At 40.3% G+C, this 27,012-nt stretch overlaps 1 protein-coding gene across 3 annotated transcripts in view; it reads right to left on the bottom strand.

Moving 5' to 3' along the window:
* LOC149570742 (yacP-like NYN domain protein) overlaps positions 1-27,012 on the bottom strand; it is a 423,912-nt gene that overhangs the window by 383,743 nt on the left and 13,157 nt on the right. For all 3 annotated transcript variants that reach the window (XM_089823260.1, XM_089823261.1, XM_089823258.1), the window contains exons 2-4: positions 15,312-15,383; positions 15,058-15,179; positions 14,712-14,869 (exon numbers count right to left, since the gene is read on the bottom strand). In XM_089823260.1, the coding sequence (XP_089679386.1) occupies positions 14,712-14,869; positions 15,058-15,179; positions 15,312-15,383 (352 nt within the window). The remainder of the gene's footprint in view (positions 1-14,711; positions 14,870-15,057; positions 15,180-15,311; positions 15,384-27,012) is intronic.

The raw sequence follows: 27,012 nt of genomic DNA, 5'->3' as shown, positions 1-27,012 counted from the left end.
TTTCCATGTCGCCCAACTTATTTTCTAGCGTGATCCTTAGGCTTGGTATCATGAACTCTTCTGATACTACTGCTTCCTGCCCAAACATCAGCTGGAACAGTGTGTGCCCTGTTGTCACCTTGTACTCCGTACGGTATGCCCACAGAGCAGAGGGTAGTTTTTCCTCCCAATCGTCACCTTCGACCGCACATGACTTGTAGATAATTGATACCAAGATCTTGTTTGTAGCTTCAACCTGTCCGTTTGCTCTCAGATAGTACGGGCTCAATAATGAATGGCAAATCTTGAATTCAATGGTGAGCAGTCTGATAACATGGTTAACGAACTGTCCACCCCTATCACTTGTTAACTGTAATGGAATCCTGTACCTGGTAATGATCTACTCATAAATAAATCTTGTTGTGCTAACGGCTAAGTTATCCGGTAGTGCGCGTGCCTCCACCCACTTGGTCGGGTACTCTATTGCGAAAACAATGTATCGGCACCTTCTAGTCTTGCTCAGCTTCAAAGGTCCGATGAAATCCAATCCCCATCATTCGAAGAGTTCCTGCGCATGTGAGGGGTTAAGCGGCATAAAGTCTCTTCAACGGCTTCCCAGCCCGTTGGCAAGTGTCACAACCGACGACCCATTCTCGCGCATCATTGTACACCATTGGCCACCACACTCCTGCCAGTAGTATCTTCCTCGCCGTGGTGTCAGGTCCCATATGTCCACCTACTGGTCCCTCACGTGCTTCCTTCAATACTTTTGGTATTTCCTCCTCGAAACACCGTCTAAGGATGTGATCAGGCCCCATTTGTACAGCAATCCATTAATCAACTGAAATGTACGGCTCCTTAATACCAATTTTCGCCTTTCATTCTCTCGCATCTCCCTCGATGGTTGTCACGTGGACAAGTACTCCCCAATACTGGTATACCATTTTGGTAGTACTGCAATTTGGAATAGTTGTGCATCAGGGAAATCATCATTCACGCCTCCATCCGCTGGTTCACCTGTTTTAATCCGCAACAGATGGTCTATGCTGACATGCTTCTTCCCGGTCCGTATAATGATTTTGAAGGTGAATTCCTGTAGCAAAAGGAGCCACCAACTGATTCTTCCTTGGATGGCCGGTTTATTTACCAGGTACAATAAAGCTTGATGATCCACATAGAATACAAACGGTGTTGCTAGCAAGTAGTGTCGGATCTTCTGTACCGCGTAAACCATGCCCAATGCTTCCCATTCCATTGTGTTGTAGTTTTGTTCTGCTTTTGATAATAGTCGGCTGGCAAAGTATATCGGGTGATCCACCCCGTGGCTCCCTGTCTGCGCCAAGGTTGCTCCGATCACATAGTTGGATGCGTCAACGTGAACATGGAATTCCTTGTTCCAATCTGGATATGCCAGGATGGGTGTCGTAGCAAATCGTACCTTCAGCCCTTCAAATGCCTCATCCTATTCTTTCTCCCATCTGAACAATTCTCCTTTGCATGTTAACCTATCCAGCAGGTAGGATACTTTTGCAAAAATTTTGATAAACCTTTTGTAATAGCCTGTGTCCTAGGAAAGACTTTACCTTCGTCACATTGGTGGATGGCTGCATTTCCAATATTACTCTGACTTTGTCCGGATCTGTCTTCAATCCCTCTTTACAAACTGTGTCCGAACAGTCTTCCTTGTGAAACCATGAATCTGCATTTTTTCGGATTCAGGGCTAGTCGCGTCTGTCAACATCTCTCCATACATTCACCCAACACTGCCAAATGTTTGTCCTCGGCGCTAAATACAGACCAATCATCCAGGAAAACCTTGAAGTTGCCGATGGACATTTTGTCAAAGATGTGCCATATGATCTGCTGGAATGTAGCCGGCGCGTTGCACAGGCCGAATGGCATCCACTTGTATGCGTACACCCCATCTTCTACAACAAATGTCATTTTTAGTTTGTCCTCCTCTGCTATGGAAATCTGATTGTATCCGGAAAACCCATCCATAAAAGAATAAATTTCATGTCCTGCGACCTCCAATATATACTGTCTGTAAATGGAATAGGGAAGGGATCCTTGATTGTGACTGCATTAAGGCGTCTGAAGTCAACGCATATCCAGATCTGAGTGGTGTCCTTCAGTGAGGTTACTATGGGTGACACCCATTCACTTGTCTGCACCTTGAAAATAATACCAACTTCCAGCATCTAGTTGATCTCTTCTGTAACCCGTGCCACATAGTTCTTATTCATCCTATAGGGTCGCTTCCGTACGGGTACTGCTCCTTTGACCAGTAAGATGCGGTGCACACACAATTCCGGCGGTACTCCTTTCAGATCCTTGTATGTCCATGCGAATACATCTTTGTATTCCAAAAATATCTTGAATGCCACTGCTTTCACTACTAGGTCCCAATTATCTCCCACCAATATGTCCCTTGGTTCGGCCTCATCTCCCAAATTCATGGTTTGCAGTGTGGCTTCGTTGTATTTGATTGGCTCCCCTTCATTGAATGCATGGGTAGGTATTTCATCCAACGGCGCATCCCCCTCTTTCATTTCTCTAAATTCTCTTGGAAATTCATCTCCGTTGTGCCCTTCCTCTATTATCAGTACGTTGCAGCTCTAGAACAGCTCATAGTCCTCCATCTGGTAGTGGTAAAGACCGTTGACAAAATCCAAATCGTCGTCCGTTGATCCTCCTTCCAACTGCAGGACTCCCTCTTGATCTGGTTCCATACTCTGCCTCCCTTCATCTTCTCCTTCAAATCTGATGACAAAGCTTCTTCCCCCACCATTTGGGTGTGTAAATCAATGAAGAATTTTCACCCTTTTTCTTTCAAGTGATAGTGTTTTTCTTCCAATCATGTTTAACTTTGGCTTGAATAAGCCATCCGCGGCCCAGAATGGCATCGTATCCTTTCCTCTTCAATGAGATCACAACGAAGAAAAGCAGGAATGGTTGTGTTCCAATCATCACCGGTTGTGCCATCAAGACGCTGAGAGGTTTAATGCCATGTTGGTTTATTGTCAGCAACTGGAATGTAGGTGGCCACAACATCAGCTATCCCAACCTCTTCCAGGTATCCTCGGGTAAGACATTCACGCCGGACCCTTCGTCGACAATTGTATCCGTTAGCACATTTCCCAAAATCCCCATCTCGACAACAATCAGATGTCGTCCGAATGTGAGGGCTAGCAACATCGGGTCTTCTCCACTGGTGGCAATTTCCTTCCCTCTTTCTGGTTCTCCTCGTAACTTGGCAATTGGTGCGATATTTGTGAGTGTCAATTGGAGCTGAGGCATTGTGATCAACAGATCATTGGTTTTGATAAGTTCCTCCGTTTGTAGCATCTTCCGTACAATGTTCTGTTTCGCGCAATTCCTTGTTGAGGTATCAATGGTGTCCCTCAAGTGTGCACTCTCCGCCTGTGTCACTTTCTCAATTTCCTTTCGTACTCCCTCCAGCCTCTTCTTTTCTTCCGCCAGGTTGGGGTATAGTTTCACTTGTTTCCATGTGATTGCCAGCACCTCCTCTTCGTCCGTCTCAACAGTGATCAAATTCACTCTAGACTTCGGGCACTTGGCATCTTCATGATCATCGAGTCCGCACCATCTGCATAATAATTTTGAAGTGTTTGTTGTTGTACAATCCCAGGCAAAGTGGCCCCACAAATTAAATGCTTGGCATTGAACAATCGGTCGTTCGTTAGCATCGTACTGAATTTGACTTCGGTTGCCATTGTTATTGTTATTGTTTGCATTATTGTTATTTTGCCTACGTCTATTATTTTTGTACCCTCCGGACGTGGCACCCTCCATACTTGTGTTCCCACTCCCTCCGGACGCGAAAGCCTCTTGTGTCAGGAACACTTGTTGAGGGCCTCTGGTTTTCATGTTGAAGGGGCATTCTTTTGTGGAATGTCCCATGATCTTGCAGATCTCACAAAACTGGTTCTTTCAACAAGATCCCTTTGTGTAACCTTCTGCCTTACATTCCGTGCACCATAGTTCGCTTCCCTTTGTTTCTTTTTGCATGTTCTTAAATTCCTTCATCATCCGGATCATGTCCTTTTGGAGAGCTCGGACCTTCTTACTGCTATTTTCATCATCATTGTTCTCTTCTTCCGAAGACACATCGTCGTTTGACTCGAATGAGCTACTCTTCTTCTTCTTTGTTTTCTGCTCACTTTCCAAGCGTCGTCGGTAAATATTGTGTAGCCGAAAGGTTGATGTCGTCGGTAGAAACTGTCAGCCGACTTGATTGTCATCGGTGTTTTTGTATTTTGTAGCCGACGTCGTCGATAAAGATTTTGTAGCCGACGGGTAAATAGTTTGTAGCGAACATAATGGTCGTGGCCAACGGACTCCTTCGGGAAGTTTTGGCGGATAGTATTTATATCCCGTCTGGGATCATTGTAAATGAGGATTCATCTTATGAAGCATAATGTAATGTTCTGGCATATAATCTAAGGAGTTTTGCTGTCCGTGTTCATTATCTGTGTGCATTAATTAACTTATGCGGTAAACATTTAGCACCGTTGCCTTATGAAACTGGAAGGTGGGAGGAATGAAGATTAATGCCAAATCAGCTTAACAAGGATCGGAATAAGGCCAAGGGGAAAGATGGAATCCATACTGCGCAAGAACATTTAATTCTGGCACAGCAAGCCAAACGCCCAAGGAGATTTCAGAAGATTGTCGACAGAAACCGGAGCACGGAAGAATTGTTGGAGAAACTCGGCAGCGGGTGGAATTGGTGGAAGAAGCACGAGAGGAGTTTTTGAATTTGTGTTCGCCGAGGGAAGAGAATCCAGACGAAAGAGCATCGACTCGCACGGCTCAGAGTGCCGACAGAGCAAGAGCATGGAGTGAACTCTTCGTCCGGGATATACTTCCGTAGGGGACAACTTCAGAACACCCTTCTTCACCAAGGTTCGCAGCTGTTGAGTCCGACAGTGGGGGAAAACAGTCCACTGGTGTGGGAGAACAGTCCGCCGGTGTGGGAGTGCAGTCCGTCGATGTGGGAGACCAATCCGCCGGTGTGGGAGTGCAGTCCGTTGGTGTGGGAGACCAGTCCGCCGGTGTGAGAATGTAGACCGCTGATGTGGGAGACCAGTCTGCCAGTGTGGGAGTGCAGTCCGCTGGTGTGGGAGACCAGTCCGCCAGTGTGAGAATGTAGACCGCCAGTGTGGGAGACCAGTCTGCCGGTGTGGGAGTGCAGTCCGCTAGTGTGGGAGATCAGTCCGTCGGTGTGGGAGTGTAGACCGCCAGTGTGGGAGACTAGTCCGTCGATGTGGGAGTGCAGTCCGCCAGTGTGGAAGACCAGTCTACCGGTGTGGGAGACCAGTCTACCGGTGTGGGAGTGCAGTCCGCCAGTGTGGGAGACCAGTCCGCTGGTGTGGGAGTGCAGTCCGCCAGTGTGGGAGACCAGTCCACCGGTGTGGGAGTGCAAACCGCCAGTGTGGGAGTGAAGAGCACCAATGTTGCAGGACCGAGCAATGCCAGTTTACAGAAACCAATCGTGATGGCGAGACCAAAAGAGAAATTGCCAAAGTTTGATGGCGATGGTACAGCTGATCCCATTCGACACTGCAAAACATGTGAAACGATCTGGAGGGCAAATGGGATAACTGACGAAGACGACTGGATGAGACAATTTTCGGCCACCCTACGGGGCGTGGCAATTGACTGGTTTACTAGTACAGATCCACAGAAGCTAGATAGTTGGAATAACATCAAAAAGGAGTTTCTGGCCGAATTTCAACTTTTGCGTGACGATAATGAAATTGTAGCAGAGATCTTCAATACCAAACAAGGAAAGAACGAAACTGTCCGCATTTACACCAGGAAATTAAAAGATTTGATAAACAAAATGGAGAATAAGCTGGCAGATGGACTTCAGAAAAGGTGGTTCATGGAAGGTCTACGCCCAAACCTGCGGAAGAAAATGAAAATTGTGTCGCCGTCGTCATACACGGAAGCCTATAACAGAGCATTGAATCTCGAAAGTGAGCACAAGACAAAGAAGAAGACTAGTTCGTCTGATTTTGATGATGACGAGCATTCCGGCAAAGATAGCAGCGACGATGAAGGCAGTAGCAAGAAAGTCCGCGCCCTACAAAAGGACATGATCCACATGATGGAGTTTAAAAATATGTAGAAGGAGACAAAGAGCAGTGAGCTGTGGTGCACAGAGTGTAAAGCCGATGATCATACTAAAGGATCCTGTCCAAAGAACCAATTCTGTGACATTTGTCAGATCATGGGCCATTCGACAAAGGAATGCCCCTTTAACATGAAAACCAGAGGATCTTCGCAAGTGCTTACATAGGCAGCTTCCATGTTAGGAGGGAACGAAAATGCAAACATTGATGGTGCCACTTCGGGTCGGTACAGGAATAATAGCCGAGGGCAAAATAACAATGCGAACAATAACAATAATAATGGCGGGAGGAGTCGAATTCAGTATGATGCAAACGGACAGCCCATTGTTCAATGCCAAACATGTAATTTGTGGGGTCATTTTGCGCGAGATTGTACAACGGCAAACACACCAAAACTACTATGCAGATGGTGCGGACCTGGCGACCATGACTATACCAAATGTCCAAAATCCGGAGTCAACTTGATCACTGTCAGGATGGCTGAAGAAGAGGTGTTGGCAACCACATGAAGGCAAGCAAAAGAGTGCCCGGACTCGGCAAAAGAAAAGAAGAAATTTATGGAAGCACAGGTGGAGATTGAAAAGGCATCGTCGACAAAGACATCTCAGTTGAAGGACATCACCGGCACCTTGGCAAGGAACTTTGCAGAACAAAACATTGTACGGAAAATCTTACAAATGGAGATACCGGTCAAGATAAGTGACCTCACAATGCCCTAGTTACGGACGGCCATTTTGAATTTTACACCGTTTTCGAAAGCAACAAAGGACACAGTAAGGGACAGTAGTGAAGTGATGACAACATACCCAATGCTGCTGGCACTCATAACGGGAAGGCATCCGGCGGTTGTCGAGATGGGGATTTTGGGACATGTTCTGACAGACAAAATTGTCGACGGAGGGTCCGGCATGAATGTGTTACTAGAGGATACCTAGAAGAAGTTGGGAAAGCCGACATTGTGGCCACCTACATTCCAGTTGCTCACGACAGACCAGCACAGGATCAAACCATTGGGAACCTTAAGGGGGCAACCGGTAACTATTGGAACGCAACCATTTTTATTGGATTTCGTGGTCATTCCATTGAAAAGAAAAGGATATGATGCTATTCTAGGACGTAATTGGTTGGTGTAAGAAAAAGTAAAACATGATTGGAAACGTAATACCCTATCAATGGAGCGCAAAGGCAAAAGATTCACAATTGACCTGCACACACAAATGGTAGGTGAGGAGGTAGCATCGTCAAATTCAGAAGGTGAAGGTGAAAGTGACGACGAAGGAAAGAGGAGAATGGAACCAAACGAAGGAGTATTGACACTAGGAGGAGGATCGAATGATGACGACCTAGACTCGGTGAATGGCCTTTACCACTGGCAAATAGAAGACTACGAACTCTTTCCGAGTTGTAATATGCTAAGGGTCGACGAAGGTGAGAAAAAAGAAGAAAATGAGTATCCAAAAGAATACAGAGAAGCAGATGATGCAAAGGAGGTTACGGCTAAAGAAGGGAAGGACATACAATACAAACCCAGAAAAAAGAAAAATTTCACCGTCCGGTACACGATGAATGGACCGCACAGGAAGAAAAGAATGCATCACACCATAAAATCACTTGAAGGGTGCCGACAGCAAGGAAATAAGCTAGATGCGCGACAACCGCAAGCACAGTGGGCAACGGAGGTGACACAGAACAAACATAAGGCGTGGCATAACAAACTCAACAGGTTTCAGCCGAGGTAGTTGGTACTGAAGTACGATGGTCGAAATGAAATCAAACAGGAAAGGTTTAAGGCAAGATGGGTTGAAACATATTAGATCTAGGAGGTCGGCGACAATCAAGTGATAAAGTTGGGGACGTGGGACGAGCAAGAGGTACCTCACACAATCAACGAATCCTACTATGCCAGGAAGATGCCGTCGCCGTCACCGTTGCAGAATGATCGAATGATTCCCTCGTCGTCGTTGCAGAATGGCGATGCCTAGAGGCAAAATTGAGGTGTTCATTTTTTTGAAAAAAAAAAAAAATGCTGGAGACGTGCCGCGGGCACCTATCCACGGAAGATGATCCACGAGCACCTGTCCACGGAAGGTGTTCCACGGGCACCTATCCGCAGAAGATGATCTGCGGGCACCTGTCCGCAAGTGGGCATGCCTTGCTGCAACCCTGCGGGCTAAGAATTTATTTTTTCATTTCATGTTCTAATCCTCCCGCGGAGTTTTCCTCAGGTGTCGGCGGAGTTTGTCTTTGCATATCTCTACGAAGTGCGTTTTCGACATTGTGGAATGGCATTTTAAGACAAAGAACGAAGATTGAAAATGGTGCAACCGATGCTGGTACTGTGAAGTCCTGCAACTATCTCTTCTCTACAGAGGTTGTTAATCCTGCGGATTTAGCCATTTAGTGCGCACGAAGTTGTTTAATATTCTTGCAGAAGATTATTTTCCTCATCATCTAGCTGCGGATTGTTTTGATTTTTGTCCCGCAGGGCATTGTCTTTCTTCCTTCCGCGGAATGTTCTTCTCATTGCCCACGGAGTTTTCCTTCTACTTCCCACGAAATCTATTCTCACCTTTCCGCAGAACATTTCTTCTGTTGTATAAGCTTTCTTTCGGGGTGTGCGAGAGGCAACCTATGAGATAAGCTTGCTTTTGGTGTGTGCAGGACTCAGATAGCTTTTTTTCCCATGTGTATTACTATTCTCCTCCACAATTGTTGGTATTGTTTTCCGCGGGCATGCAATTCAGTTGGTAGTCTATGACAGTGTATAGTTTTTTTACTGCTGTAAATGGGGACTTCCATTTTCGAGCAGGCGTAGGGGAATTCATAAATAAGTTGCCGACAATCAAGATGAAGGGTGATAGGTGGTTTGCTATTAAAAAAAAAAAAAAAAAACGTTGACAAATTGAAGCAATTCGAAATGAGTAGCAGATGATGCCAAAGGGAAGGGGAAGCATCAGCGGTTGGCAGAAAAAGTATCAGATCAGAAGAAAATGACAGAAATAGTGTGTTCTGTGCATTTTTGTGTGGGTTCTAGAGTGCTAATTTGTTCTTGGCGGCGAAGGGAGCTGCCCCTTAACCCTGCCCTGTATTGCGGCTGCCCCAGGACCCCGCAAGGGCGCTACCCCTCGACCCCGCCGGGGGCGTTGCCCCCTAGACCCCCAGTCGTTGCGGATATCAATCGTGTAAAGTGTGACCAATTGAGAAGACTTGAAGTTGCTGCAAGCATGGAGTGTCTGTGTACCAGAGGCACTGGGAGTAGGTGTTGGCCGAGAGGCTATCTTCGTGGATGCATAGAGAGCTCGGGAGGAGCTGATCATCCAGTTGGAGGCAGTGCAGCGACACTTGGCTCAGGGTACTGAGGAGTTGAAAACAAAAAAAGCAGCACAGGTAGCTATCAAGGTCAGCTTCATTAAGAAGGTAGTATTATGTTAACAGAGGCTACCGACACGGGACGAAGGTGAAAGTGATGTGTTAGAATCAGATTTATCTCGTTGTAATCAATCCGTTAATATATTTTGTCTCAGATATTTTGTAATTGTCGTCCGGAGACGACTTTTTCTTTTGGGGGGGATGATGTCGTCAGTAAATATTGTGTAGCCGACGGGTTGATGTCGTCGGTAGAAACTGTGTCAGCTGACTTGATTGTCGTCGGTGTTTTTGTATTCTGTAGCTGACATTGTCAGTAAAGATTTTGTAGCTGACGGGTAAATAGTTTGTAGCGGACATAATGGTTGTGGCCGACGGACTCCTTCGGGAAGGTTCGGCAGATAGTATTTATATCCCGTCTGGGATCATTGTAAATGAGGATTCATCTTATGAAGCATAATGTAATGTTCTGGCATATAATCTAAGGAGTTCTGCTGTCCGTGTTCATTATCTGTGTGCATTAATTAACTTATGCGGTAAACACCAAGTTCATCGCCCGATTGTATGCTTCAGTGTATGATGACGATGGCACAATCTTCATCTTCTTCCATAACTTCGGGCGTAGACCTTCAATGAACCATCTTTTCTATAGCCCATCTATCGGCTTATTTTCCATTTATTTATTAAGTTTTTTAATTTCTTGGCATATACTCAGACAGTTTCATTGTTCCCTTGCTTTGTGTTGTATATCTCCATTGCAATCTCATTATCGTCGCGCAACAATTGAAATTCTATGATAAACTCCTCCTTAATGTTGTCCCAACAGGTTAACTTTTGGGGATCTATATCAGCAAACCAATCAATTGCGACACCCCATAGGGTTGCCGAAAATTGCCGAACCCATTTGTTTGTATCTGTTATACCATTTGCCCTCCAAATCGTTTCGCATGTTTTACAGTGTCGGATCGAATCGGCCGTACCATCGCCATCAAATTTTGAAAGCTTTTCCTTTAGTCCCACCATCACTACTAGATTTTGTGCACAGGCATTGTTCGGTCCTGCAACATTGGCGTTGTTCACTCCCACACCGACGCTTTGCATTCCCACACCGTAGCTTTGCACTCCCACACTGGCACTCTGTGCTCCCACATCATCGTTGTTTGGTACAGGTGTCTTATTTGCAACAGCAGCGAACTTTGGTGAAGAAGGATCTTCTGAAGTTGTCCCTTCCGGAAGTGTATCGCGGACGAAGAGTTCACTCCACGCTCGTGCTCCCTCGGCACTCCAAGCTATGCGAGTTAATTCCCTTCCTTCTGGATTCCCTTCTCTCGACAAATACAACTTCAAAAATTCCTCCCTTGCTTCTTCCACCAATTTCACCCGCTGGCGAGTCTCCTTGAACAATTCCGTAGCACTTCGATGTCTGTCGGCAATCTTCTGAAACCTCCATCTGCGTTCGGCCTACTGCGCCAAAATTAAATTTCCTTGAGCTGTGCGGATTTCATCTTTATCCTTCAGCTTATTCTTATTTTTGTTTAACTGATTTGGCATTAGTCATCATTCCTCAGCCTTTGTTCCAGGTCCATCAGGCAACGGCGCCAAATGTTTTATCGCATGAAGTAAACGGATTAATGCACACAGACAATGAGCAAGAATAGCAGATCTCCTTTTATTATTCGCATATGCCAAGAGATTACATACAGATGATAAGATGATTTACAATTATCCCAAACGGGGTATAAATACTTCCTGTCGAACCTTCCTTCCTGTCGAACCTTCCCGAAGGAGTCCATCAGCTACATAACAATACTAATCTACTTGTTAGCTACAAAATCTTTACTGACAACATGAGCCCGTCGGCTACATAGTTTCTACCAACGACACTAAGTAGCATTGATGTATTCTTAAAATACCATAATAAAGAATGGTTGCATCTCTAAAAGAACATATCCCCTCCAAACACAGATCATATTCAATTGGTCACACCTCTTCACTTTTTTTTCTTACTTTTTCCTTGCTTGGTGTGTGCAAAGTTTTAGGCTCAAGACTCCACAAATATGTCGCATCTAAAAGACTTGACGAGTCTGCTCAGACTTGACTAGACCCAACGCGTCCAAATCTCGAGCACTTGAGACCACAATCAATCCTGCAATCTTTGAAATGCACAACAAGACTCTATAAGAATCCCACATTACCAACCAGGATGGATCGTTGTACATGGGTACTTGATCAAGCCTAGTTGTTGGTACCCATTTCTCATTTTCATTTCTCTCAAGTTGTACTTATGGAGGGATCTTTGTGTACATATTTCATTCACCTTGTATATGTTTCTATCCTAAGAGTGATATTGCTCTTATTTAATAAGTTTACTTGGGATGATAAGGATATGTAATTATTCTCATCCAAAATGCTAGCAAGCATGTGCATTTATTAACTTGAGGTATGCAAGTGCCACAATTGTTTCATAGCCCTATATTTACAAATAGGTATACTTAATAAATGATATTGAATATAAAATGAGTGTTTCATAAGATGGTGATCATTAGCATCAAATATCAAAATAACCTTAATCCACAACATTCATGACGAATAAAGATATTGACTGATAAGAGATAATAGTCAGTGAACTTAATAATTGAAAATATAAGGAAATGTAAGAATAAGTCAATAATATGATATATATATATATATATATATATATATATATATATATATATATATATATATATATATATATATATATATATATATATATATATATATATATATATATATATATATATATATATCTTGTAAGCACACCTAAATAATATACTACAATAATATAATATTCTAAATGAATAGACAAATAAATCAATAAAAGAATAAATTGATACAGTAAATAAAATTTTGTTAGAAATGATAAACCAATTAAGTTATAAGGGCAAATATAAATATAATCACTAATGAGAAGGCACGACGACTATAGGAGAAGAAATCGTTCCAGAACATATTAATCTAGGGACATCAGAAGATTGGAAAGGTGTAAAGAGGAGCAAAGGGACTTCAATAGCTATACCATAAAGGAGGTCGTGCAGGGTGAAAGAAAAAGCATTAGTCATGCAGCTGTGTAAGACAAATACAGTCAGAACCCATCAGTCAACTGGGCAATCAGATTATTGTCCTAGCGCACAGACAAAAGTATAAATTGAAGGAAAGACAAAACACTTCCCCCCTGGTGTTATTACCACATATGACATCAAGACAAGATCAAATTTGAAGGAAAAGAGAGCAATGCACAGAAGAGCATAACAATTAAATTAAAAAAATCAATTAAAAATACTATCGAGTAAGGCTGGGGACTTTGTTTATATTAAAGCGGCACATACGAAAGGCAAATTGAAACCCATCCAAGGTATCGCATGTATTAGAAAGACAAACAATGTTGGGATAGATAGGCACTCCCATACAATACGACAAATGGTAATCCAATCAGCTCTGGCATGGACAACACTCAAGACACGAGCCAATATAGCAATCAGGAGTTATGCAACATCACTAATAAACAGAGGCAGGTTTTATACGGGAGTAGAATTACATAGTTTCTGCAATGCATACAAACATCATTCAGAGGAGACAGCCAATAAACACAACAGACACTTTCAATCTAAAGAATAAGTAAACAACTCTTAGATACCAACATTGCAGTGACATCCAGGGGTTAACCCAGGCAACAGAAATAATATTTAGTGACTTCCATCTAGTAAATGATTACTCAGAACGACACTGCAGATGTAAGAGGGAATCACAACCTGTTCAATAGAAGAACGAACATCTAAGACTGATATTGGGCAATCAGAGTAAAATCTTTCCAGACAGAGGTATGATGTATAACTCTTAGTGAGAGCTCATATACTTAGAGACCAAGTTAATCTTGGTAGAGGGCATCCAACTATTGATAATTGTCTTATCAATCCTTAATTAATTGTAATTGTATTGGTAATTAGTTATGTGCCAACTCTACTTACTCAAGGCCACCTTTGTCTTAGTCAAGTGAACTAGTCCACTAATTGGCAGTTTAATGCTTCGCTTTTTGGTTAGATTGAGTTAACTGATCTGCTGATTGAAAACTCATTGTTATACTAATCCAATGATCGGCAATCAAAATCGTGAATACTAGACACGTAATCTCCTTGAGTCATGCATTCAATGGCCTATTTATATGTACTTCATCCATTCATTTGATGGCTCATTTGCTTGATTTGATTTTATTATTGATATCCTCTATTTAAGTAGACCTTGTGTTGGTGCATATATATCATTTGTGTTTGCAACTTTTGGAACTTTTGGAACTTTCTTTAGGCAACTAGATTCGGGATTGTATAATTGGATTCCCACTGAATCGGGATTGTATAATTGGTTAGATTAAGTTAACTGATCTGCTGATTGAAAATTCATTCTTATACTAATCCAATGATTGGCAATCAAATCATGAATCCTAGGCATGTAATCTCATTGAGTCATGCATTCGATGGCCTATTTATATGTACTTCATCCATTCATTTGATGGCTCCTTTGCTTCATTTTATTTTATTATTGATATCCTCTATTTAAGTAGATCTTGCATTGGTGCATTTACATCATTTGTGCTTGCAACTTTTGGAACTTTCTTCAGGCAACTAGATTGGGATTGTTTAATTGGATTCCCACTGAATCTTTACATCAGTAACTCAAGTTGTTTCAATTCCATAACCTACCTAAGGATCCTCAATATTTTTAGCATCCATGTTTCAGTTTCCATATTTCCATCCTGTTCATGTATCCCTTGTGGTATTTTGGATTTAATATGCTCTTTCCTAGATATTATCCCTCCCTCTTTATGTTATAGGTTGTCATATGGGTGGACTCTAATATTTTATTACATCACTACTAATATCTTTGCACAGCATGGCATGTCATACAAATAATCTGCAAAGTCTGTATACTCATAAAAAACTGCAACATTATAGTGTATAACCCTAGCATCAATTTCTTGTGATTGCCATATTGCTATATCTAATGTGGGATTGTTCTTAAAAAGAGAAAATAATTACTAACCTGCGACATTGATGCAGCATATTTTATCATTTCACTTAAATGAAACAAAACTATTTGACACTGTAACCTGATGAGCAATAAATATATCATATTATAAGAATCATTATATGTCATGGCAATGAGACCAACCTCTCATTGCACTGAAGCATACTAATTCATCCACCAGCTCTTGGCGTGCCTGTGCAAGTCTTCCTTCAGAAAAATGTTTCTTCAACTTGGGCCAATAACCACATACATTATATCCATCTACAAGAAGAACAGGTTTTCCTTTGAACTTTTTCTTTTTTCTGTACACAAAAATCAGCATAAAATTTCAGCATTTCTTCTCAAGTTAAATTCAGAAGCAAAGGTCATTAAACAGCTCCTATATATTTTTATGTGCCTTCATACTATGTACTTAAAAAATATTGTAAGCACATTTTCCCATATCAAACCATATTATGTAAAAGTCAACAGTTGACTTAAGCAACCATACTCATTAAGTTTAGGAGAGTTCTCGTGTACATCCTCCTCACTTGGAACATCTTTTTGCTTCTCTTTATTCCTCCGATATCTTGTAGTGGCCTTTGGAATCCGTGAGTTTGGCCAGTCTGACACCTGAAAGATTTTATGACAGGGATTAAATGTTTAAGATGATAAAAGGATTGTTTTAGTGGGTCAAAATATCATGCAATGATTATATCTAATACAAAACCTCCAAGAATTTGAAATATTCAATAGGAACCTCACCTTTTCCTGCTTCAGAAGATGCAAAATTTGCTTCACATTTGAGGTGATCCTTGGGGCATTTGCATTGTTCTCCTGGAAAAATAATGCAAATTTCATATGGTTTTGAATGTTATACATATTTGCTTACAATTTTGAGTAGTAAAAGCTGCATAAGACTATTGGCTGGAGATAACCAATGTTCACGACAAAATTCTATTTCCATTTTCTGTCCAAGAAACTTTAGTTAGCAATATTTTGTGAGCCAAGACAACAAAATTTTCCTCATAATACTCATTACATGTTGATTCATTCGAAGCAAAGATAGATCAACCTCATAATATCAAGGTCATTTAACACATGTAGCAATTTGTGTGATGTACCATTTTCGAATGCCATGATGATGACGTTGTTGTGAATACAAACTAAAAGAAACAGATTAGAGAGATACTCCAGAGGAGCTGAAATTCGATTTTTCCTGAATAAACACATCTAGGCATTGAGTTTTTGTTTTATTTTATTTTTCTGAACAGGAAAAAAAAGCATATAACAGCAATCAGTATGTTTTAGTTGATTATGCTTATTTGGAATGTGTCTGTACTTTTTGACACCACTTTACTGATCTTATGAGGTTGTAATGTATAGTTCTATTTACCAACATTGGTTTGTCAAGAGCTTTAATATATTATATTATCTGAATCTCACCCTTTCCTTCCTTTTTAATATATATAATCAGTCCAAAATCAGGCAACTAGAAAGTTTAATTCATGTTTAACAAGTTAAATGCTAAAATCCCGTCCCAAAACCTTTTGACAAATTGTAATGCTCAAAGGAACACAAAATTTGCCATTAACATAGCAGAATAAGAAACATTATCTATTTCCAAGCACAAAAAATAATCTTGACATGGCAAAGCTTATGATCCAAGATGATGCAGGATACTAAGTCCCTGCAGAATCTCTAAAACCCTGTCTCAGCTTAATTATAATCTGTGTTGATCATCCCTTACCAATGCTTACCCACACACACATATATGAGTCTTACATAGAGGGACAGGTCATCTTGATTCTTGATCTTCTAGATCTCCGTGTCTGTGTCATTAATTTGTAGCATTGCAGTTTTCTACCCACCTACAGGGTTGTAAGCACAAACAAATGTTTCTACTAAATTTTGCACACCTTTCCCTTTCAACTTCACAATGTTTGATGTTTGAACATCACATCAAATAGTTGGCATACTCCAGTATATAATAAGAAGTTGTTTGCAATAGTTTATATTGAGTGGGTATTTTGACACAGTTGCATGTAATTTGTTCTTTGCTTGTTGAGTTTAAAGTGCATTGAATCAAATGAAAATATATCCAGTCTTCGCACACAGATAATAAATTGAGCCAAATGTATAATGATTGAAAATGGTGAAATGTCAGATATTGAAGTAGCTGCACTTACAAGATTATAGGAATAACATTCATTGCGAAATCTGAGATTTTTACATGAAATTGCAAGTTTAAAGTTATGCAGACATATACAAAGAGCAACTGTAATATTAGCTCTTTTCAATAATATACAGCTGACTATATATTCTGGTGCAAGAGGTTGAACTAATCAACCATTATCAGTTGATATTTGCTTTCAAATCTCTCTTTACATTTCTCAATACTTGTTGTATCTTGATCTCTGCACATACTATCTTGCTCCAGGTAACACGTATATCGGGTTGCTGCAGATTGGATGACCTCTGAAATGTATAATACATACATTCGGCTAGTCAGATCTCCCTCAACTCCAGCAATAGGCATGGAATAGTCCACACATTCACCAAAAGTAACCAGCTTTCCAGCACAATGAGCTTGTCCACCAACTTGGCTCCTCTTCAAAAACTATTTTTTGACTTCTGGAACCCACATTCTGCTTGTATTTACAGTGCATATTCTCCAATATATTCGACCATCAAGCTGTTGTTTAATCTGATCTCTGCAACACTGAATGGAATTCCATGTACCTCCTATGTCACTTTTTGCAGGCCTCCTATGTCACTTTTTGCAGGCCCATGATAATAAAGAAAGAAAATTTGTCTTCTTATTTCTTTGACTCTTTTAAAAGGCTAGTCATTATTATATTTTGACACTTAGGGTCACACAAGTTATCATTTGTTCTTAGACCTGACATAAAAACACTCGATCAGCTTGTAAATGATAGCACCCAACAATAAACAATTACCCTCAAAAAATCACACAATTCTGCCTTCATCAGGCTCATGATTCCTTGACTTGCAATTTGCAATTACCAATGCATCATATGACTTGGCTGATTGAATTAGGAAGTGGCAATCCCACAAGTTTTGTCCTAAGTGCCCAAGTCTCCTTTGTAATACCCCATTTATTTGGACATTATAATTTAATTAAATAATTAAAGCTGAGTTGTCAATTAAATAAATAAATTGAATAATGACTTATTTTAAGTATTTACTAAAATATTAAAGTGACTTTAATGGTTGATTAAAGAGAAATTTATAAAGTCACTTTATAACTATTTCCCTCAAAGTCCAATTTAAAAATTCAAAGAGGGAAAAATGTGAAGACAAGTAAATGGAATTTCAAGAGCCTTCTGGAATCTTCATCGGAGGATTATAAGAAGGTAGCTTGGGCTTCATTTTAGAGGATGTTTGGTTTATAAATATTTCTGTTGGATGAGTTGAGAGCTTCTTGATTCAGTTTTCAGTTTCCAGAAGACGGAAATCATTGGTACTATTTTTGAAGTGGACAAAACCCCAATTCATCTTGGAGGTCGATTGCACTTCAGGATTCACATTTGGGCTACACTGAATTTGTAAAATTTTGAATTTGGGCTTCAGGAGGCAAATGAATACATTATGTTGATTATTGGAACTCAGTGACTGATTTGGGGGTTCTTGAAGGGTTATGAAGATGCTCTGCATCATTATTGGTATCAGAGCTCAGCAAAAGATCTGGGCTGATCAGTAGTTATTTGATTTTTGTTAGTGAAGTTTGCGGTTGTAGGTGCATGTTCACTTGCTGCAGATGGGTGGACACGGATGTCTACCAAGAGGGCCGTAGGAGATGATCCAAGGGCCTAAGAAGGAAGTCCATTTGGTTGCCAAAAGACCAGAGGAGAGAGACAAGAGAGGACTCCTAGGTGAGGCAAGTTGTTTGTGTGTGATGCAGCATGGAGGAGTGAACTTTTGATACATAGCACCCTGGAGGCAGCCACTTAAAGTCCATTGATGAGAATCACGGTTCTTGGATAGAAAGAGCAGCAAAGGCATCAAAGTTACATAGATCATTATATGTCATCAGAATTCACACGAAGTGGAAAAGTATACACTTGTGCGGTCTTCATGTATCTGTGGAAGGATATAATGGTATCAAGAGAGTTTGCAAAGGACCTTGCAATCCACCGTCAATGTCAAAATCTAGCAACAAAAGGAGGTGTTCGATGTCTCTGGTCAGTCGTACCATTTAGTACATGCTCGAGAACTGTCATTGACATGGACACAAATATGTTGGTAGCAAATTATTTTTTGGGGAAACTACACATCACAGAAGCTCGAATTCCTGGCAAATTGAAGCATGTACCTACTAATGTCAATGGAGTTCGTGGATCTTCCATCAACACAGATCCACGACAAGGCCCAAATTACACTCGCAGCAAGAAAATCAATGAGCAAGGGAAGTATCCAAGGCACTAACGATTCGCCAAGACAAGCCCATCCAAAATGTTTGGATGGAGAATCACACCCAACAATCTGCAATGCAAAATAGTGCATCAATAGAGGAACATTGATTGATAGATCACGCCCAACATGATTGGGAAAAATGAAGGTCTTCATGACAGAGAAGTCCACAAACATGAACAATCATAAGACCAGAGATTGTGCAAATGAACAAGAAATTATTATGGATAAGGACAGAGAAGAAATCCTATCGAATGCTTGCGCACAACAGTTCGGATGGCTATAGAAGAGTATGCTCAAATAAACTTGGATATCGCAAGAAGCATGATCAACAAGTCCTAGTATCTGCACTCCCAGTGAACTCATGAAGGTCAAATGGATGGAATACAGGGTCAATAATCCTGTGAAAGACCCCAACCACATTCAATTTTTCCTCCATATCTATGATGGCAGCTCAAAACCATTCATTGAGAATAGAAAGAAAGCTTTCATGAGTAACATATCCACTGTGGAACCAAGAAATAGGGGAGCCTAGGTCAAAACTAGGCATGTACAAAAATCTATGAGAGAGCCAAAAACCCGCTCGGGCGCATATTGCACTTTGTGGCATACTTTATTATTTTGGATGAAAATCCATTGCTTACCAAAATCCCGCCCCGAGTGCAAAATACTAGTGCTCACGGAATATTTCCAAAAGAAATAAAATCCTTCACCGCTCCTAAAATGAGCTCTAGTGCAAATTCAAGCCAGTAAGAAACTTTTCCAAGTTAGAAAGAATCTACCACATTACCTAAAGTACGCCCAAGCAAAAGATAAATCTAATGTCAAGGAATTATTGTCACAAGTAGGAACAACAAATGAATGTTGAAATAGTACTTCCAAAGGGAAATTCTGAACCAGCATAAAAGTTTGAAAAGTGATACATGAAAATAACTCAATTTTAAATTAAAATTGAAATTTGATTAAATATGAAATTTTATATTTAATATGTATTTCCTAAAACTTTTGAAAATTAAGAGGGGGGACAAATGCAAAATAAGTTGATATTAAGGATATAAAGCCAGAATTAATTAAATATTAAATTTTGTTTAATGTTTAATTAATAAATTTTAAAAAATCCAGAACTGATCAAAGTTGAAAACACACATTGAATGTTTTGAAAGTGCTCACAAATTATAAAATGAAAATTTGGATTTATGGGTTTAAATTCAAAATTAATTAACAATTAATTTTATTGATATTTAATTGATTGATTCAAAACTTGGGAAATTTTCTTTTTGGAAGTGCATACAGTGGTGAAAATCCAAAAAGTTTTGAAAGATGTAAATTTGAGAAAGGTTGGATTTAAAAGGCAAAAAAATCAATTACATCTTTGGAGGAAAATTTTCCAAAACTTGAAAATCTTGATAATTTTGAAAAACTCGAAAAGTCCGAAAATGATGAATATTCGAAAAGTTGGAAAGCTAAGAATTCTAAAATTTCAAAATTCTGGAAAAAGAATTACAAATTCCAAACTTTTTGAAATTTATAAAATTGGAAATTCTAGATGTCTAAAAAAAATTGAGAAATTTGAAAAATGCAACAAATTGGAAAATCTTCAAAAGTTTGAAAATCTTGAAAGAATTCAAAATTTTGGAAATTGGCAAGATGAGAATTTGGACTTTGAAATTTACAAAAATTCAAGAATTCAAAAAAATCTTAGAAATTTTTCAAAGTCAAAAACTGAAAAATTTGGAAATCTTGAGGAGCCTGCAAAAGTTGAAAAATTCAAAAATTTTAAAACTTTGAAAAGGTTTAAAATATTCAAAAAACTTCAAAAGTCTCCAAATCTGAGAATTTGGAAATTCCAACAAAATTTGGAAATGGATTAAGAACATGAAAATTGGAATGAATCCATGAAAAGCAAAAAAGAATTAATTCGATATTCAATTTCATTAATATTTAATTAAAATTTGAAAATTTTCAAAAAAGAAAAAAGTGGATAAGATAAGATATTAATGTCCAACAAGAGACCACAAATGGGTCTAAAGGACTGAAAATACAAAAAGAGGCTAGAAGGCAGCAGGGCCACCAAACGGTGTCCGAGAAAAGGAAAACAGCAGAGCAAGAAGCAAACAAAGAGAAACAACACTATACAAGAGAGACTACAAAATTGCCACAACTAGCGGTTTGCAGTCTTCGAAAAGTAGTCTAGCACCAAAGGATAACTATCTGTGAGCGAAGAAGTCCGAACCCGTCATCAAAGAGAGGAAGGTCGTCGTTGCTGGTAGTGCCTATGTGTATGATCTTTGCACGGTCTCACCGATTTGATGTGAGTAGCAGTGCACATGCTCCCACAACTCTTGATTCCTCTAAGAGAGGTAACCGGAGTGAAGGAAGTGATAAGTTGATGAAGGGATGTAGATCCAGAGGGGGAAGATTCCCGAAGAGTAAGATCCTAAAGACGGAAAGTCTCCTCGAGATAGAGTGCAAGGCATCGTTGATCATACCTGAAGGAGGATAGGGACCTACACTCTCTGAATAAGCAATGGAACCTCCCTCGAATCGCATCGTAGATCAGACAAAAGAATAGGAAATGGACCTGAGTCTTAGACACTCCCATGCCACAACATTGACAAAATTGCTCATCTCTATTGATCAGGTAAATTGTCTGGATACAGAGTCGGTGAGAGCCAACTCTGAAGAAGGCTAACTAGATGTGTAATGCATGAGGCCACCACCAGGAAGAGTAACAAGGTTGAATAATAATACCGCCCTGAATGTCAATATAGTGCTCCGCATTGAAGGCCATACACAGGCAGAGGCCCCCTGGCAAGTCGATACAAGTCACTTGAATAAATCTCCTGTAGATGTCCATTCTAGTAAATCTCATTCAACCCCCTCTAAGGGGGGAGGAGATGAGCTGGAGCATCTACGGAATACTGGAAGGGAGGAAGGGGTCAATATCGATAACCACGGAGAAGAGGAGACTATAGGCCTAAGCATACCAACACTGAGTATGACCAGTAGGGTCTGAAGCTACAATTGAAGGTGAGTAACAATAGGCCAAGTAGGAATAATGGTATCTGCCATCAATAAAATCCACAAAGCCCCTGAGTCTGTGAAGTAACCTAACCTATGTCACAAGGTTCGAGTTCGAGTTCGACAACAATGAAATTTGAATGAAGTTCGTCAAGGGGAAAAAATTCGACATTAAATTTGTTGTGTGTGTGTGTGTGTGTGTGTATTTATGAATATTTTTTGAATATATAAATAATAAATCCATTAAATTGTCAAAGTAATTTTGTGTGTTTGTGTGTGTGTGTGTGTATTTATGAATATTTTAAATATATATAAAATAATAAATCCATTAAATTGTCAAAGTAATTTTAAAATACTAATATGAAATTATATTATATTATAAATTAAGTAGTCAAATGCATTATTTATTAAAATAAAATAATACTATATTAATTGTAAATGAATATAAATGTAAGTCCCTTATTTAATTAAAATTATTTGTAATAAAACAATATTATTAAATTTAGATACATAATAATAAATATAAAAATTAATATATCAATAATATAAGTTTTTATAAAGAATTATTAGAAATAAAACAGCATTATTAAGTTTAGATATATAATAATAAATTTAAAAACTATGGAATATAAAGATAGTCAAAAGTAATATATCAATAATAATAATATGTTAAGGTTTTAATAAAAGTGGTCGCTAAGGATATTCAATTTGGTCATATGTAGTGCAACAGAGTTTTCTGTCATATGGTCCACGACACGGCAAAATTTTTTGCAGAGGGCGTGATGAAATTTTTCATGGAGTACTTCGTTTTTGCCCTTGCTATTTTTCTATTGCCCTGAATTGGCTCTCGTGTAAGCTACTTAGAATTGTTCTAGGCAAAATTAAATCATCAACTGTTCGTTTCTCTCGCAGATTCTGGATCTCAAATGGGCTCGTATATTTTATCAAAGCAATTAGCAATGGATTTTTTTTGAGTCCTAAAAACAAAAGCACACAAACTTTGTGTCGTACGAATTTAATGCTAAACTTGAACGAATTTTTTTAATTTTATACAAGTTCGCCAATCTTCAAACATCATACACAAACTTCGGCGAACCTTGTGACATAGAAAGTAACCAAACTAAATCAAAGATTGTGCAAAGTCTGAAGGGATGAGCACCAAACTCAGCCAAGATAATACTGGTAGGAAGAGTCAGCTGACAGCGAATGAGGCGTCGAAGAAGAAGAGTCTACACCTCTCCACCAAAGCCCAGTCAATGGCCAATAGAATGGGCCCCCAAACAATTGAGCCATAAAGCACAATAGGTCTAACAAAGTAGTCTAAGATGTGCATCTTAAACATGGTATCCTAAAAATGGTGTCTGAAGCGCTGTCTCTCAAGTAAAGCAAGTGAAGCCAGCCCCTTGCTGACCTGTGACATCATGGCCGGTCTTAGACTGAAACGCGGCCCAATAAACCTAATGCCCAAATAGGTGTAGTTGGAAGCCACCTCAATCTCGGTACCTCTAAAGAAGAAACAGAGATGAAAGGTTACCAAACAGTTGAAAACAATAACCCAGGTCTTGCCTAGGTTGACCACCAGCTATCGAGAATCACAAAAGAAGGCCAACCTGCCCAAAAGACGTTGTAACCCATCAGGGGAGGAAGACAAAAGCACCACGTTGTCAGCAAAGAGAAGGATGGAAATCAAAACCTAATGAAGATGACACCCATCCTTGGGAAGCGAGAAACTCCTCTGATAGGTCTCAAGCTCATCAATGTAAACACCAAACAACGTAGGAGGAAACAGGCAGCCCTGCTTGACTCCAATAGAACTCTAGATGAAACCAAAGAAGCCCAGAGCAGTCCTGATACGACTAACAACCCTCTTGTACAGTCTCATGATGGCTACGAGCAAAACCTCAAAAACCCCAATGTCCCTAAGTCTCTGAGATAACGTTGAGTGAGGGACATAATCAAAGGCTTTGCAATAGTCTACAAAATAGTAGTAGACTTCCATCGAGTGGTGTACAGTCTCATGATGGCCACGAGCAAAACCTCAAAAACCCCAATGTCCTTGAGTCTATGAAATAACGTTGAGCGAGGTACAAAATCAAAGGCTTTGCAAAAGTCTACAAAGTAGCAATAGACTTCCATCGAGTGGTGTTTAGCCTCCTCAATAATGGCCCTAAGAGTGAGAATGTTGTCAGTAATCTGAAAATCCGCTTTTAAATCATCCTGGCCTCTAGCCCTACAACCCAATCTATCCAATTGTCTTGTGAGAAAAATGTGCAAAATTGTGGCATAAATTTTGGCAAAGGTATGCCCAATCATAATGGTCCTGTAGTTCGTCGGATTAAAGGTCGGCCTAGCCTTGTGGATTGGGTGGATATTATGGTGAGACCAAGATGGCGAAAAACCAATACACACCACTCTATTAAAGAGATTGGCAAGATATGAACCAAGAATAGAGATCCCTAGCTTGAAGAGCTCTGCCTGGAACCCTTCCTCATCTACAGTCTTGCTACAGCTCATGGCTCTAACGGCCTCAGAAATGGTGGAAATGGTGAAGAGGTAATAGTGGAGGGGGGGCGATGCAAAGGGTAGGCTGACCAGGAATGTCGTAGAGGGTGACAATGTAGGAGATGAGGAAGCTTAAATCCAAGTCAAAGGGGAAAGCGAAGTGGCGAGTAAAGAGCGTGCGCCAGAAGTGCTTCAGGGAGCCCGAGGGAATAGCTGAGGGATCTGCATTGCTCAAGGTAGAAAAGATGCTTCTTCTAGTGAAGGAAGATATAGTGGGAGAGCCTGACCCAGGGGAAGGAGGGATCTTAGACGATAAAGGTGGAGCGAACAAGGCGTCGAAAAGACTTGCAATCTTCATCCAAACCAGCAATTCTTGGGACAGGAGTTGGGGTGGAAGGGAAGGGCAGTGAGGGGCAAAAAAGTGAGGGAAAGAGAGGATGGTGACCTCCTGGATCGTCGTGGAGATGATGTCCAAAATGGTGGAAGCACAAGGTAGGTCATTGATGGGAGTGACTCGAAGAGAGCATCTGAGGTGGGTGATGACGAAGTCACGATTGGAATCCACGAAGGAAAAGGTGGTGCGAGTAGGTGAGGGCAATGTAGGGGGGCCAAGGAGGGGTCAGACGGGGTTGGCCAGGGGGTTGGGGAAGGGACACGAAAGGTGAGATTGAGGAAGGAATGGTCAGCCAGTGGAAGGCGGGAAATGGAGAAGTGGCTAACGAAGGGGATGAAGGAGGTGCAAGGGATGGCGTAGTCAAAGACACTAGCACCACCACAGTGGGGCCAGTAAGTAAACAACCCATAATCAGGGAAGCAAAGAAGCTCATTAAGAACCACATGAGCAAAAGACTCAAAGAGATGAAGGAAGTGCCTGCCATACTGTGCCGTAGGGCCATCAATGTCATCAAAGGAGCATTGTAAACCAATCGTAGCACTATCAGACTCAGAGGTACATAAGGAATCAGTCTGACGATCATGAAAAGGGGCCTTGAAGATCTCTAGTACGAATGTTGAAGTCCCCTAGAATAACAAAGTTCCCCAAAGCTGAGAATCTATCAATCCAATTGTTGAGGTCACCAAAAAGGTCACCCTCGCGACTGTGAACTGCATGTGCAGATGTAGCCGACGGGAAAAAACAAACCACAATGAAAAGATCTCTATCCAATCTGCCTCTGATACGAACCCACATGAATCTAGCAAGGCTGCTAGAGTGCATGATAGTCGTCCAGTTGACAAGTCGATCACGAACGAGTCAAGCAACCCCAATATAGCCTTTGACACCCCTAGAGAACCTAACCTCTTCCCAATGAGCAGAAAACCACTAATACCCAAGAATCTCAGGAAAAGGACGAGTCAAACTCTCATGTGTCTTGGTAACAAGAATAACATTTGCAATAACAATGGCATCCATAAAAAGACTAGGTAATAACCAAAGAGTGTCATTACCATTCCAACAGTGAACAATCAAGGAGTCACTGAGTCCCCCCACCCCATCCTGACCTTGTGTCACTTGGGTTGGGGAGCTAACTTGGCTTCCCAACCCAGTGAAGGACCGTCTCTGATAACGTGGAAAAGGATGCAAAATGGACTTTTGATATCTTGGAGAGATAAATGCTTTTTGAAAAAATAATTCAAATTAATCAATTATTGTGATGTTTTTCTAAATAATAAATATGTTTTATTCAAAAAACTGAAAAAAAAAAGGCAAGGAGATATAACTTTATGGTGAAGTTAAAGGGGACAAAATGGCAACTTCATACAAACTAGAAGAAAAATAGTGACAAGTAGCAGAAAAGCTCTTCCAAAATGGAATCTTGGAGGCCAAGTAAAGCAACTCCCTAAGTTTAACCTACACTTATTATGGCAGGTTTCTTGTGAGGAATCTATACAAGAAACCCTTTCTTATTTCATCCTCATAGATTTAAAGAGTTCATTGAGAAGGAAACGTTGAAATTCCAAAAAGCTTGATTCTGAAAAGAAGTGTAAAATTTTCTTGAAAGTTGTGAAAGATTCTGAAAGAGATTGAGAATTTCATCAAAAAGAGGAATTTTTCCAGTGAATTGGAGGAATTTGTGAAAAGGCAATGGTTTATTAAGAAGAGAATAGAAAGAACATTCTCGAGAAAAGTGGATAAGTTCTTGACAAATCTTCCCCTTTTGCAGAAATTACCTCTTCTTTTTTATGCTTTTTTTGCATGCTTTTACGTATGATTTCTTTTTGTTTTTCCGGAAGAAGAAATAGCAGAACCCAAGGGAACAAGTGAAACCAAAGGACAACTGATAAAGAATGAGAAGAGAGGCTTCCACCCTAAATCGAACATTATTTCAAAATGGGCAAAAATTGTAAACACTAAAATTGGTGGCCTTGATAGGAATGAGTTCAACTGAAGGATGTTTGGAGATAGAAACCATTAACCAATGTATTTGGCCACTCGGATTGTGAACAATGAGATTGTTGTTGCAGTTGGTTTTCTTCCAACCTTTCAATATCCTAAATCAATTGTGGAGTG

This window comes from Cupressus sempervirens, chromosome 3 (assembly GCF_028749045.1).
Source record: "Cupressus sempervirens isolate cs-2001-9-10 chromosome 3, ASM2874904v1, whole genome shotgun sequence".
In the NCBI taxonomy this organism is placed as follows: Eukaryota; Viridiplantae; Streptophyta; class Pinopsida; order Cupressales; family Cupressaceae; genus Cupressus; species Cupressus sempervirens.
The sequence above is the reverse complement of the archived record's forward strand: the minus strand, read 5'-3'. Positions and strand labels throughout refer to the sequence as shown.